We start from the raw sequence: 16069 nt of genomic DNA, 5'->3' as shown, positions 1-16069 counted from the left end.
AAATGCTGTACATTCAAAATAAAATAGAAAATGCTGGTCATGCAGCATTTGTGCAGAGAGAAAAACATAAGAATTCATCTCAGTGATCTTTCATCAGAACACAGAGTACAAAGTATGCCAGGAAAATGAAGCAGAATTCATAACAGATCCGAAATATTTGATGTTCAAATATTAAAGTTAATGAACATGGGGATGTATTCGGGGACAATTAATGAAGTTTGTGTTCAAGGGTGTAATGTATACTTCCTCATATAAAAAAATATTTTCCATGTTTTAATTATTTACAATTACTTGGAGAGTGGCAAGTATCTTAAGGTTCTTCATGCCATTATATACAACATATAAAAGTTGGTTTGCCAGATCTTGTTAAGTGACATGAGCAGAAATAATGGATTGAGATGGTTGATGAACTATGACTGTAACGAATGTGGTGGAAGATTGCAGCCTTCACGTGGTCCGCATTGTTTCGACGAATGCAATCAACCCGGCGTGCACAATCAAATAAGATCAAATAGAACAAGTTGTCCTACAACTTTAGGCTGTGCACGGCATACGCAAGAAGAAGAAGAAGAAGACTGTAACGAATGGCACAGCAGACTAGAAGGGACGAATGGCCTACTTTTGTTCCTATTTTTTTTACGTGTCTATGTTAGTCAGGAAGCAGACAAAACCACGGTAAAAAGTGTACTCAATGGGATTATGGCCTGGATTATGAAAATTATTTTACAATGAAAATTCGCTGAAGTCATTAACAGATGATTCCACATCAAAATAAGTGGTTGTTAAAAGAAAGTAGAAAGTAGGTTTAGAAATTGCAAGACAATTTACAGAAAGCAAATGGGTTCCAAGATGTTGGCAATAATTTGTGTCAATTATATCAAATGCATTTACCGTAGATTTGTACATCAATTCTCCTACGGGCTGTTCCTGCTGCGTTGGTCGCCATACACAGGTAACGACCTGTATCTGTTACCTGAGCTGAGCTGATATGCAATGAACCATCTTCTAAGAAAGAGTACCTGGGGGGGAAAAAATTGCAAATGAGCCTTTTCAAGAGAGTATATCTTGATTAAGAGATTATCTTGATTAATAGAGTATAGAAGTTGGGAGGTCATGTTGCAGTTGTATAAGACGCTGATGAGACTGCATTTAGAATATTGTGTTCAGTTCTGGGCACCATGTTATAGGAAAGATATTGTCACGCTTGAAAGGGTTCAGATAAGTTTTACAAGGATGTTGCCAGGACTAGAGGGTCTGAGCTATAGGGAGAGGTTGAGTAGGCTGGGTCTCTATTCCTTGGGGCGATCTTATAGAGGTGTATCTTATAGATCTTATAGAATGAGGGGTGATCTTATAGAGGTGTATCTTATAGATCTTATAGAATGAGGGTTGATCTTATAGAGGTGTATAAAATCATGAGAGGAATAGATCGGGTAGATGCACAGAATCTCTTGCTCAGAGTAGAGGAATCGAGGACCAGAGGACTTAGGTTCAAGGTGAAAGGAAAAAGATTTAATAGGAATCTGAGGGGTAAAAACGGAGGGCAGTGGGTGTATGGAACAAGCTGCCAGATGAGATAGTTGCCACTGGGGCGATCCCAACATTTAGAGGGTCTGTCCCTCTTGGGCATCATTTGCGCGTCATTTATGTGACAGGCCGGTTGTGACTGACGCACGACTGTTGCGCGCAATTCACGCGTCATCATGCGTCAGCACAGCCGTCTGGTGCGCGTGCCATCATTAGAATACCCTGTTTCCCTACTCTGCATCATGACCATCATGGACGAACTACAGAATTTATTGCTACAACAACAACAGAGACTTCTGTTAGCAACAGCCCTCATACATACAGATCAGCCAGGCAGGAGTACAACAAGAAAGGCTAGCAAGAAACCCAGGAAGAGGTCTGTGTGGACAAGGTTAGAGGCTATATGATGCGTAAAAGGCGGGCCGACCGCATGTTTACGGACGTTGACGCACGGTGACGTAACCATGCATCACCTCGCGATACACGTGCAACGTCGGGACATCAGCGTGGGACGCCAATGCGTCAGCATGCGTAGCCAATGTGTCAACGTGCATAAGCGATACGTCACTAGGGGGCGCGCGAGGATTTTGGTACACTACGAAATCCTGGAACACCGTGCGATACTGCGCTCAACTACATGCGATTCCACGTCTCACCCTGCGCTTATGCACGTGTCACACACGCGCCCCCCACGCGTCATGACGCATCGATCAATTTTCTACATGACGCATAAATGAGGCGCAAATGATGCCCAAGTGGGACAGGCCCTTAACCTACAAAGATTGTGTGACATGGAAGGCTGCAAATGGTTCCTAGATTGTATTATTATTTAAAAAGCTTCTGAAGGAAGGTAGAAAACATAGGCTGAAATTGTTTTTTTTAAATGTGCTCAATATTTCTCGAGAGAACCATCTCTAAGTACAGAAAAAAAAACACAGTACAGAAAAAGTCATTCCTGACCGCAAGTTGCTTGCTGAGAGAATGGCACCATCCTTTCTCCAGGTGACAGGAGGAGTTGGTACACCGTTGACCACACATACGAGCACTGCTGTCTGGTTCATGTGGGCAGTCACCGTCTGTGAACCTCTGATTGTTGGAGCAACTGCATGTTCAAAGCAACAGAGCATCAGTACCAGTTTAGCATGTTTAAAGCTACATTTGTAAACATTTAAAAAGTGATTGTTTAAAAAATAATTGCCCTTCATTCTGAGCAAAGACAATATTGTTTAGATGATATTGTATAAAACAGAATGCCTGCACATTTAAATTTTGTTTTAACTATTCATGCAAGTTATTTTATTTTACAGTTCAGAAAATTACACCAGATGGTTCTCAGTGGCATCCTGTCCCGATATTTCATCTTGAGAAATATCAAACAATGCACATACTGTGCACAACTGTCCACAGACCATCTGGAATTTCTCAAAATTTTATTTAAGCACTGAAAACTTTGAATAATGATTTTTTATTTTTTATTTTTATGATACAGCGTGGAAACAGGCCCTTCGGACAACAGAGTCCATGTCCACCATCAATTACCCATTCACACTAGTTCCATGTTATCCCTCTCTCACATCCATTCCTTAGACATTAGGGATAGTTTACAACGGCCAATTAACCTACAAACCCGCACGTCTTTCGGATATGGGAGGAAACCAGAGCACCCGGAGGAAACCCACGTAGTCACAGGGAGAATGTGAGAACTCCATACATCCAGCATCCGAGGTCAGGATCAAAACAAATCTCTGATGCTGTGAGGCAGCAGCTCTGCCAGCTGTACCATCCTTGGGTTCTTAAGCGGCTTTTTCACGGGGCGACTTGACGCAAGAGTTAACCAGAGTTTAACATCGTGGGAACCTCGTGCGATAACAGTACGGCATTCGTGGACCACCGTGGACCATCGTAGCGCTAACGGCAGGTAATCGTGTAATTTGGTCACTCGGGAGAAAATTCAAGAAAGTTTGAATTTCTCCAAGAGTGACTTGTACACTTGTGGTTGAGCATTGCAACATTGTATGAACATAGTGGCCAGTGCGATATCCGTGCGATATCCGTAATAACTCTTGCGGGTACCGTGGGAACTCCTGCGAACGGTGAGTAACTGAGCAGTTTGATTGTCAGTGCTTGTTTTACCTCATTGTTAAATAAATATATTTTTTACTATCAGATTGATGTCTGCAATTCTTCATTAACACATCACTACAAGATGAATGTCTCTAATGTTATAATCCCTCTCATGCTGAAACACAAAATAGTTGAAGGGAGGTGAAATAATCACATTTTCATTCTTTTTCATTTTTGAGTGTTCAGGTACCTCACCTGCTGAGCTTTTTTACTCCAGCAGTTTGTGTCTCTTTTTGTCTAAAGCAGTTTCTAAGACTGTAGGAACTCCGCGGGCCAGGCAGCAACTACGGAGGGAAATGGACAGGCGACACTTTCTTCAGGCTGCCTTATCTCTCTCCCCCCCCCCCCCCCCCCTCCCCCCTACTCCCACCCACACACACACATGCTGGAGAAACTCAGCGGGTGCAGCAGCATCTATGGAACGAAGGAAATAGGCAACGTTTCGGGCCGAAACGTTGCCTATTTCCTTCGTTCCATAGATGCTGCTGCACCCGCTGAGTTTCTCCAGCATTATTGTGTGTGGGTGGAAGTAGGGGGGAGGGGGGGGGGGGGGGAGAGAGATACTTGCATAGAGGCACAAAAGTTAAAGAAAGGGCAGATAAACAGAGAGGGGGGGGGGGGACTTCCCTCAGTGCCCATCTGTTACCATTAATTGGACAGTTCGGTCTGTGAAATGCAACACGCCAGCCCCGACATCCAGCCCGGTGGTCAGTCCTTTGAAGATAGACACCAGTTGCTTGGAGCAACTCAGCCGGACAGGCAGCAACTCTGGAGAGAAAGAACGGGTGGCGTTTCGGGTCGAGAGCCTTCTTCAGACTGAGGTCAATCCCCTGCATGGATAACAGGAGTCCCAGCCAACACGACAATCGCCCGCTGCACAGTCTCGGAGCTTCCACTTCGAAAACGGTACCTACATTTGAGCACTTATGTGACTTAACCATCCTAACACCAACCACAGAGCATTCCTGAACTACTACCTACCTCATTCGAGACCCTCGGAATGGGTGACGTTTCGGGACGAGACTCTGAAGAAGGGTCTCGAACCGAAACGTCACACATTCCTTCTCTCCAGAGATGCTGCCCGTCCCGCTGTGTTACTCCAGCATTTTGTGTCTATCTTCCGTATGCTCTGTGATGGTCATCTCGGAGTCAAGTGGCAACTCTGGTCTGTAGACACGAGGAACTGCAGACGCAGGAATCACGAGCAAAACACAGAGCGTTGGACGAGCCTGACCCTTTGAGTTCCTCCATCACTTTGTGTTGAAGTCAGGTCTGGACATTGCTTGGCTCAGTCTCAGGCGCCGGCTAACTAGGAAGGTCGAGTCAAAGTCCAGCACTAACACTCAAGAAATAACGTTTGCGGCCTGATGTTCCCAATATTTAATTTAAATCATTAATAAAGTAAATAAATAGATACCGGTCTAATCAGTATCTACGGGATTGGACAGGCTAGATGCAGGAAGAATGTTCCCGATGTTGGGGGAGTCCAGAACCAGGGTCCCAGTTTTACAGTCTACCGTGGGAACTCTTTAACTCAGTAAAGTAAAGTAAAGTAAAGTAGCCTTTATTGTCATATCAGCGCACAGGCAGCAGTTGATTGTTGCTCTATTCAGTTTCCCAGGAGGTCGGGACGGGACTGGAGTTGGGAGGGAAAGGTGGGGGAGTCAAGGGAGAGGAGGGGGAGACAGATGGGGGTGTCTTCATTTACTGGCGGCGGGTGTCTGTCACTGAAACAGGCAGGTGAGATATCACATCCACCTTGTGTGTGCCTCTCTCTCTCTCTCCCTCCCTCCCTCTTACACAGGCTGAGAGACTCTGCCTCTGTGAGTTACGTCTCTTTCTCCCCCTCTCCCACACACAGTAAGACCGAGGTACTGTGCTCAGTCCATCTGTGTCTCCCACATACACAGTAAAACATGTCTCCAAATGAGCCAATTCAACCAAGGGAGGATATTTATAGTGTGTGAAAAAAAAGTGACATCATTTGTGCCACGTGATGATTTAACAACACTTCACAATGTTCATTCAAGATTTAACGGGAAAGCTCGGGAGACGGACAAGTCACTCGCACAAATAACAGAAATGCCGAGTACCGTGGGAACTCTTTATCTACCCCCCCGTTATATCGTGTGATATCGTGCTAGACCACGACCACTTCACTCTGGTTACATCTTGCGTCAAGTCGCCCCGTGAAAAAGCCGCAATAGACTCTCATAACTCCGTCAGCGCAATTTATCGGTGAGCTAAATCTCAAGTCATCCTCCAATGAATCATGTACATTCACGGCATCAGTTCAAAATCCAGATATCACGTGAATTTCATAATCCATCCAACTTTCCTGTGATAATAGATGGTGCTAATAATGGTTGTGTTTGTAGGTAGTTGTAAAGGCTTTGAACATGTGCACTCACCGTTCACTGTTACAGTAAACTCTCTTGTCATTTTCCCTGCAATGTTGCTTGCTACACAAACATATCGAGCTGCATCCCCAAGCTCAGCATTATTAATCTGAAGGTATCTTCCACTGGACAGGATACGTAGACGAGGGGTGGCCTGCAGATTGAAGTAATTAAGCATAAAAATCATGACTGTTATATACCAGAAGCAGCACAAGGGCCTGAAGTAATGGATGGGAGCCAGGCACTTTGGCTGCTCTGCATTCTCAGTATTATCATAATGCGAGAGAGAATTGAAGCCACTTTCACAGTTAGTCCTGGTAATTATGGTTTTGTGGAATTCTTTTATCATTATTTGAAATCGGTTATCACATTGCTTGTTGTGTTATTCTTACAGATAGATTTAATAATGGCACTTCCAACTTGCAATGTTCACTACAACAAAAATAATTGATGTTTTGTAAGGACCCATCAGATATCCAAAAACCTAAGTTTGTTTCCCCCTCTGCAATAGAGCTATTTACCCTAATTGGGATAAAAATAACTACTTTTTGTTTTTGTACAAAAAGAAATCAGTACTAGATCAATCAATTTATCCTACTGGTTAAAAGTGACAGCCAAAACACCCATTATAAATGCCCGATTAAATCACACCCACATTTCTGTGCAGTCCAGTCTTTGTATCCAAGTAAGGATATACTTGCAATAGATTGAGTGCAATGAATAATCAGATTCCTAGAATAGAGTATTGTACTACAAAGTGGGATTAAGCAGACTGGGCCCATATTTTCATGGGTTTAGAAAAATAAGAAGTGATGTAATTGAAACATACAAGATCTTTATGGGGCACAATAGGATTGACCTGGCTGAGTCCTTTATCTAGAACCAGGGATTAAATTTTCAGAATATGATCAGCCATTCAAGGCAGAGATGAGAAGAAATGTCTTTGCCTCGAGGGCAATGAACCTTTGGAATTCTTTACCAAATGAGCTGATGGGGCTCAGTTGCTTAGTATGCTCAAGACTGAGATTAAAATACTTTTATTATTCAAGGATTCAAGAGATATAGGGTTAGTGCATAAATGTGGCACTGAGCTAATATCTTAACTATGATATTTTTGAAGAGGGATAGGTATGAGGGCCCAGATAACCTACTCGCGTTTCTATTTCTTCTAATCTCAATTCTATTCTGAATCTAGCTGCAGAAATGGACTCCTACCTTTAATGGTTTTCCATCCTTTAGCCAAGCTAGTGTTGGAGGTGGTACAGCATCGGATTTGCACTCCAGGATTACCTGTCCATTCTTTAGCACTGCTATGTCCTGTGGTCCACTTTGACCAGCAATGTTTGGTGGTACTGCATCAAAAGTACAGCATCAACTTAAGTAAACCACAACAACAATGTCTAAATAAATTCTAATACAGTAAACTTTTGCTATTATGACCATACGTGGAGAGATGGTGTCCATTATTAACCATAGTCTGCTGTAACCGATTAAGGAGGAAACCCAAGCTGTCACAATGTCTTTGTCTTTGCAAAGTGGGAGGAAAGATAGAACCATTGTGGTAGTTCTACCCTATACACTAGGGACATTTCAGCGTGTGCAGGGTAGAACTACTGCAATGGTTCTAGCTTTTCTCCCACGTAGTGCATGGTTGGTACAGACTCCATGCCGTTTCTCTAGTCTAAGCTTCTTGGTTCAAAGACAAAATTCACTCCATGCGCCTAGTGGTCATTCCGTGAAACAACAAACTCGGTCTAAAACAGATTTGGTTCGCTATAAAAGAAATCTGTCGTAAAGAGGTTTGTTAAAACAAGGGTTTACTGTATACTCATGAAGCTAAAATCTGCTTGAAGTTTTGCAAAATGTTAAGGTTATTGTATAAACTAGGATACTATTAGCACATGTGTTTTTCAGGTTGTTTTCCATTGATATCTGGGCTAGTAGTTTGGACAGCAGGAGGTGTGGGCCACAGTAGAACCTGGCTGCACACAGACTTGTGTCTCATTCACGTGAGATCTCCAACTTAATCAAACCTTGGAACATCGCTCAATGGCCCAGTACCCAAATAGAATCCCTAACATGTGCTTCACTCTATCAACAAACAAATGTACTTGTGTCATTTCCTTTTAGAACTCCGTAAGAAAACAATGCAGAGTCCACAAAAAATAAATACAGATGGAAAGATACTCAAATTGGCAATAATAATAAGCACATGTATTTTCACAAGAAATTTCCCCTCAATTTAGGGGCATTAGAACAAGTAGTTCCATCAAGAATCTCTAACTGTGGAGGATGTACATCTGTGGCACATCTGCTGTTGTCCACAATGCATTTATTAGCTTTAGAAATAAGAACTATGGTACATTAAAAATTAACATTCTAATAGTATCCTCAAGCATTAATTTAGCCGGGATGACATGTGCTTGATACTTCTTTACGTTAATTAAAAGGAACAGAACTAACACCAAGCAGAATGGAAACTGGATCTCAGATTTCGTCTACGCCTTGGGTCAGTAGACAGATCAGCCCATCTGAATGGGCAAACAATCCACTTGATATATAACCATATAACAATTACAGCACGGAAACAGGCCATCTCGGCCCTACAAGTCCGTGCCGAACAACTTTTTTCCCTTAGTCCCACCTGCCTGCACTCATACCATAACCCTCCATTCCCTTCTCATCCATATGCCTATCCAATTTATTTTTAAATGATACCAACAAACCTGCCTCCACCACTTCCACTGTAAGCTCATTTCACACCGCTACCACTCTCTGAGTAAAGAAGTTCCCCCTCATGTTACCCCTAAACTTCTGTCCCTTAATTCTGAAGTCATGTCCTCTTGTTTGAATCTTCCCTATTCTCAAAGGGAAAAGCTGATCCACATCAACTCTGTCTATCGCTCTCATCATTTTAAAGACCTCTATCAAGTCCCCCCTTAACCTTCTGCGCTCCAGAGAATAAAGACCTAACTTATTCAACCTTTCTCTGTAACTTAGTTGTTGAAACCCAGGCAACATTCTAGTAAATCTCCTCTGTACTCTCTCTATTTTGTTGACATCCTTCCTATAATTGGGCGACCAAAATTGTACACCATACTCCAGATTTGGTCTCACCAATGCCTTGTACAATTTTAACATTACATCCCAGCTTCTATACTCAATGCTCTGATTTATAAAGGCTAGCATACCAAAAGCTTTCTTTACCACCCTATCTATATGAGATTCCACCTTCAAGGAACTATGCACGGTTATTCCCAGATCCCTCTGTTCAACTGTATTCTTCAATTCCCTACCATTCACCATGTACGTCCTATTTTGATTTGTCCTGCCAAGGTGTAGCACCTCACATTTATCAGCATTAAACTCCATCTGCCATCTTTCAGCCCATTCTTCTAAATGGCCTAAATCACTCTGTAGACTTTGGAAATCCTCTTCATTACCCACAACACCCCCTATCTTGGTATCATCTGCATACTTACTAATCCAATTTACCACACCTTCATCCAGATCATTGATGTACATGACAAACAACAAAGGACCCAACACCGATCCCTGAGGTACCCCACTAGTCACCTGCCTCCAACCCGACAAACAACCATCCACCATTACCCTCTGGCTTCTCCCATTCAGCCACTGTTGAATCCATCTTGCTACTCCTGCATTTATACCCAACAGTTGAACCTTCTTAACCAACCTTCCATGAGGAACCTTGTCAAAGGCCTTACTAAAGTCCATTTAGACAACATCCACTGCTTTACCCTCGTCAATTTCCCTAGTAACCTCTTCAAAAAATTCAAGAAGATTAGTCAAACATGACCTTCCAGGCACAAATCCATGCTGACTGTTCCTAATCAGACCCTGTTTATCCAGATGCTTATATATATTATCTTTAAGTATCTTTTCCATTAATTTGCCCACCACTGAAGTCAAACTAACAGGCCTATAATTGCTAGGTTTACTCTTAGAACCCTTTTTAAACAATGGAACAACATGCGCAGTACGCCAATCCTCGGGGACTATTCCCGTTTCTAATGACATTTGAAATATTTCTGTCATAGCCCCGGCTATTTCTACACTAACTTCCCTCAATGTCCTAGGGAATATCCTGTCCGGACCTAGAGACTTATCCACTTTTATATTTTTCAAAAGTGTCAGTACTTCTTTTACTTTGAAACTCATAGTATCCATAGCTACTCTACTTGTTTCCCTTACCTCACATAATTCAATATCCTTCTCCTTGGTGAATACCGAAGAAATGAAATTGTTCAATATCTCCCCCATCTCTTTTGGCTCTGCAGATAGCTGTCCACTCTGTCTCTCCAATGGACCAATTTTATCCCTCGTTATCCTTTTGCTATTAATATAGCTGTAGAAACCCTTTGGATTTACTTTCACCTTACTTGCCAAAGCAACCTCATGTCTTCTTTTAGCTTTTCTAATTTCTTTCTTAAGATTCTTTTTACATTCCTTTTACTCCTCAAGCACCTCATTTACTTCATGCTGCCTATAATTATTGTAGATCTCCCTCTTTTTCCGAACAAGATGTTCAATTTCCCTTGAAAACCAGGGCTCTTTCCAATTTTTACTGTTTCCTTTCAACCGAACAGGAACATAAAGATTCTGTACTCTTAAAATTTCCCCTTTAAATGTCCTCCATTTCTCTTCTACATCCTTCCCATAAAACAAAATGTCCCAGTTCACTCCTTTTAAATCATTTCGCATCTCATAATAGTTAGCCTTTCTCCAATCAAAAATCTCAACCCTAGGTCCAGTTCTGACCCTCTCCATAATTATATTGAAACTAATGGTATTGTGATCACTGGACCCGAAGTGCTCACCAACGCATACCTCCGCCACCTGTCCCGTCTCATTTCCCAACAAGAGGTCCAACACTGCCCCTCCTCTAGTAGGTAACTATCCTGCACACATTTTACAAACTCCAAACCATCCAGCCCATTTACCGAATGTGTTTCCCAGTCTATGTGTGGAAAGTTGAAATCTCCCACAATCACTACTTTGTGCTTACTACTAATATCTGCTATCTCCTTACATATTTGCTCTTCCAATTCTCGATCCCCATTTGGCGGTCTATAATACACCCCTATAAGTGTTGCTACCCCTTTCCCACTTCTCAGTTCCACCCAAATAGCCTCCCTAGATGAGCCCTCCAATCTATCCTGCCAAAGCACTGCTGTAATATCTTCCCTGACTAGTAATGCAACACCTCCACCTCTTGCCCCTCCAATTCTATCACACCTGAAGCAACGAAATCCTGGAATATTTAGTTTCCAATCACAGCCCTCCTGCAACCATGTTTCACTGATCGCCACAACATCATACTTCCAGGTGTCTATCCAGACTCTAAGCTCATCCACCTTTCTTACAATGCTCCTAGCATTAAAATATGCACATTTAAGAAACCCCCCGCCTCTTTTTCTCTGTTTATTTCCTTTTTTTTTCTTTCTCCTCTTGTGCCCGAGTCCTTCCCTTTTCTGCTTCCTGCCTCCCATTGAGTCCCTCGCCCCAACCGTTCTAGTTTAAAGTCTCCCCAGTAGCCTTTGCAAATTTCCCCGCCAGGATATTGGTCCCCCTCGGGTTCAAGTGCAACCCATCCTTTCTGTACAGGTCCCACCTTCCCCAAAAGAAGTCCCAATGATCCAGAAACTTGAATCCCTGCCCTCTGCACCAGTCTTTCAGCCACGCATTTATCCTCCACCTCGCTCCATTCCTACTCTCACTGTCGCGTGGCACAGGCAGTAATCCTGAGATTGTTACCTTTTTGGTCCTTTTCCTTAACTCTCCTCCCAACTCCCTAAATCCTCCCTTCAGGACCTCTTCCCTTTTTTAACCTATGTCATTGGTACCTATATGTACCACGACCTCAGGCTCCTCTCCCTCTGATTTCAGGATATCTTGGACGCGTTGAGACACGTCCGAGACCTTGGCACCAGGGAGGCAGACCACCATCCTGGTCTCCCGACTGCATCCACAGAATCGCCTATCCGACCCCCTAACAATAGAGTCCCCAATTACTATTGCCCTCTTCTTTTTGTCCCTACCTTCAGGAGCAACAGGGCCGGTCTCTGTGCTGGAGGCCCGTCCGCTCTCGCTACCCCCGGGCAGGCTGTCACCCCCATCCGTACTCAAACAGGAGTACTTATTTCCAAGGTGTACCGACATTGGAGTACTCACTCGTCCCTGCCTCTGCCCCTTGCCCTTCCTTAGCGTGACCCACATGTCTCTCTCCCGTGGTTTTGGAGTGACCACCTCCCTATAACTCCCCTCTATGACCTCCTCACTCTCCCTGACCAGACAGAGGTCATCGAGCTGCTGCTCCAGGAACCTAATACGGTCCCTTAGGAGCCCCATCTCGCTGCACCTGGTGCAGATGTGGACGTCTGGAGGGCCATCCGACACCATGACCTCCCACATCTGACATCCCGAACAGTACACTGCTCTGGCTGTCATTCTCCCGCCTTACCCTGGATCTGATACAAGTACAATACAATAGAAACTGCTGGGAGAAATCAGCAGGTATCTGACTCACAACAGCTGCTCCCTCTTGACTTTTATAAAAATGAAAGCATATTAAAATTTCCTGTGTTTGTTCAACTTGTGAACATTCAATGCCTCGAGGTGCATAGCCTGGAAGTAATTAGATCCAGTTAGATGTACAGTGCAATTCAGTAAAAACGTGCCATTGGATGGACAATAAGCTGCACCAGTTAGTCAGAATGTGCAGAGACTGTAATGTCAAGAACCCATCTCTGGTGTTCCCATGGACTGTAGACTTACCATGCACCCTCACCAAATACTCTCGGTCATCATCCCCTGCTGTACTGGATGCCAGACAAGTGTATCTACCTGTATCTTGCACCTGGAGGAGGAAATAAAATCCATAAATGCCTTAAACTAAACCCATAATTGCCTTAAACTAAACTAAACTAATTTTTCACGATGGCCTTTTTGCACTGTTTTATAATTTTCTGCATTATATCAAAACCAATAACAGGGAAGAAAAGTTGCCGGACTCCCAATGCAGCGATGTCAAGATGTTAGTCTCACATCGAAACAATTACTGAGCCAGATTCCTAAAATGTCTTAACTTTTTAGTTTTACTGAAGAATTATGATAAGGAAACAGAAGTACACCAACAGGTTGTACTGCATAGATTGTGCAGCACTGTACCCAAATGTATCAAAGCATTTTCCTTCAAAAATACTGCAATAAACTAGTACCTTAACTTCTGTGTAAGAAAGAACTGCAGATGCTGGTTTAAATCGAAGGTAGACACAAAATGTTGGAGTAACTCAGCGGGTGAGGCAACATCTCAGGAGAGAAGGAATGGGCGACCTTTTTGGGTCGAGACCCTTCATCAGACTTCACCGTGTATACGTTCTGGAAATAATCTTTACCATGTAATAACCAGCTCTGATAAGTCTGAATGGACTATTTCATTGTTCTCTCCTTACTTTTGATTTGGCAATCAGATTTGAAAAAGATTTATTTTCATCTTTACAGGATAAATAGAGAAGAGAGCAGGACATTTTAAATTTAGAAACCAAAAATCACACGATGCAGGATTTCTGAGGATCAATGTTTACGTGGAACATGAATTTTAATCAAACCGCATTTATTTGTAACATAGAATACAAATCTGATGGTTTAAAACCAGTGACACCCAAATAAACGATGATTAATATTGTTCGATCAAGCTGCTGGAGAGGCTTCAGGTTTGAAAAATATTTTTTAAGAACCCTCAGCATGCTGCCATAAACTATTTACTATCCATGTGGCTGAGAAATACACTCTTTGCAAACAGTAGAGGGGATGAGAAGACTTGATGCCCAGATCATATGGTTTTGCAAAGTTTATAAAGCAAAGATTGACTTTTGACTCGCTGCTTGCAGCCTGTGGACAGCAAAAGAGTGCACATCCTTCTACCCCAACAGGTCCTTTACGAACAAAGGAGTGGGAGTGAATCCAGCCAAAGGAATTATGTGCAGGGACATTTCTTGGTTTCTTGGTCCTCCAAAATATTCCAAATAGAATTTAAACTGGAGGTGGTGAAGGGAGGGCTTAAGCCAGAAAGGGTTATTGGGAAGAAAGAGCTACTTTAAATTTAGTTGCATCTGGTTGGGTAACTATAGTAGGGTGGAGATTATTCCATGCTTTAATTGTGCGGGGGAAGAACGAATTGCTGTACACATCTGTCTTTGTAGCTGGGATCACAAATTGGATCGAATGCCCTCGTCTGCTCCTAATTGGTTTGGGTTTGGTGTAGGTCTTGTAGTCTATGTCGAGCTGACCATTTAACATTTTGTAAAACAGGTCAAACGGTGAGCTTCACGTCTGTCTTGGAGAGGGTTCCACCCCAGAGAATTCAGAAGTTTGGTGACACTCACTTCTCTCTCATAGGTGTTAGTAACAAATCGAGCTGCCTGTCTTTGGACACGTTCGATGGAAGAATTTTTTTTATTTGTGTATGGGTCCCATGCTGCAACTGCGTAGTCCAAATAAAGGTCTAACGAGGGTGAAGTATAGCTTCTCCTTGACAGGTTGAACAATGATGTCAGAAGGGAGAGCAGTAAGCAACTTTAGGTTAGAGATAAATATCTCTTTAGGTTAGAGATAAGTATCTCTAGATAGGTAGGTCCAGTTCAAGTTTGAAGGAATGAAGGATGGAGGGTATAATAAAAGGAGTTGGTATATTTGGTGAGAGAGAGAGAGAGAAGAAAAAGAGTGTTTTAATAGAAATGCCAGACTCAGACCTCACCCTCCATTCATTTACAACTTTCCCCCATTTTCTCCCCATCTCTTACCCAGCTCAACCATCACTCTTAGACTCTCCCTTTCACAGCTCAGATGGAGAAGCAGCAGCAAAGGAAGCCTCTCCCACAAAATTCTTAAGGGGTTGGACAGGCTAGATGCAGGAAGATTGTTCCCGATGTTGGGGAAGTCCAGGACAAGGGGTTACAGCTTAAGGATAAGGGGGAAATCCTTTAAAACCGAGATGAGAAAAACTTTTTTCACACAGAGAGTGGTGAATCTCTGGAACTCTTTGCCACAGAGGGTAGTTGAGGCCAGTTCATTGGCTATATTTAAGAGGGAGTTAGATGTGGCCCTTGTGGCTAAGGGGATCAGAGGGTATGGAGAGAAGGCAGGTACGGGATACTGAGTTGGATGATCAGTCATGATCATATTGAATGGCGGTGCAGGCTCGAAGGGCCGAATGGCCTACTCCTGCACCTAATTTCTATGTTTCTAAATGCCATATCAAATAAGGTAGGTCTCAGCAAAAAGCCCTCCAGCCATTGTGAAAAATCTGGCTCCTACCGTTGCAGGTTTGGTAAGGATTGGGATTAGACAGGACAGGGGACAGTGCCACAAGGAGCAAGCCCAATATCATAGGTGGGGGCGGAGGCACAGGAAAGAGGTTTGTTTGATGGTAGATAAGGTTATGAGGCCATAAGTGATAGGCGTAGAATTAGGCCATTCGGCCGATCAAGTCTACTCCATCATTCAATCATGGCTGATCTATCTCTCCATCCTAACCCCATTCTCCTGCCTTCTCGCCATAACCTCTGACACCTGTACTAATCAAAAATCTATCTATCTCTGCCTTAAAAATATCCACTGACTTGGCCTCCACAAAGAATTCCACAGATTCACCACCCTCTGATTAAAGAAATTTCCCCTCATCTCCTTCCTAAAAGTCCTTTAATTCTAAGACTATAACCTCTAGTCCTAGACTCTCCCACTAGTGGAAACATCCTCTCCACATCCACTCTATCCAAACTTTTCACTATTCTGCAAGTTTCAATGAGGTCCCCCATCATTCTTCTAAACTTCAGCGAGTACAGGCCCGGTGCCGACAAACGCTCATCATAGGTTAACCTACTCATTCCTGGGATCATTCTTGGAAGCCTCCTCTGGACCTTCACCAGAGCCAGCACAAATTTTCCTTAGATATGGTGCCCAAAATTGCTCATAATCCTCCAAATGCGGCCTTACCA

The 16069-nt window shown here is 43.1% G+C and overlaps 1 protein-coding gene across 2 annotated transcripts in view; it reads right to left on the bottom strand.

The window, feature by feature from the left end:
- The window catches only part of hmcn1 (hemicentin 1), a 402484-nt gene that overhangs the window by 75718 nt on the left and 310697 nt on the right, over nucleotides 1-16069 (bottom strand). For both annotated transcript variants that reach the window (XM_033028175.1, XM_033028176.1), the window contains exons 70-74: nucleotides 12849-12930; nucleotides 7266-7402; nucleotides 6063-6204; nucleotides 2488-2629; nucleotides 892-1019 (exon numbers count right to left, since the gene is read on the bottom strand). In XM_033028175.1, coding sequence (XP_032884066.1) covers nucleotides 892-1019; nucleotides 2488-2629; nucleotides 6063-6204; nucleotides 7266-7402; nucleotides 12849-12930 — 631 coding nt within the window. The remainder of the gene's footprint in view (nucleotides 1-891; nucleotides 1020-2487; nucleotides 2630-6062; nucleotides 6205-7265; nucleotides 7403-12848; nucleotides 12931-16069) is intronic.

Source organism: Amblyraja radiata, chromosome 10 (assembly GCF_010909765.2).
Source record: "Amblyraja radiata isolate CabotCenter1 chromosome 10, sAmbRad1.1.pri, whole genome shotgun sequence".
Taxonomy (NCBI): domain Eukaryota; kingdom Metazoa; phylum Chordata; class Chondrichthyes; order Rajiformes; family Rajidae; genus Amblyraja; species Amblyraja radiata.
Note: the sequence above shows the minus strand (reverse complement) of the source record. Positions and strands in the feature narration are given on the sequence as shown.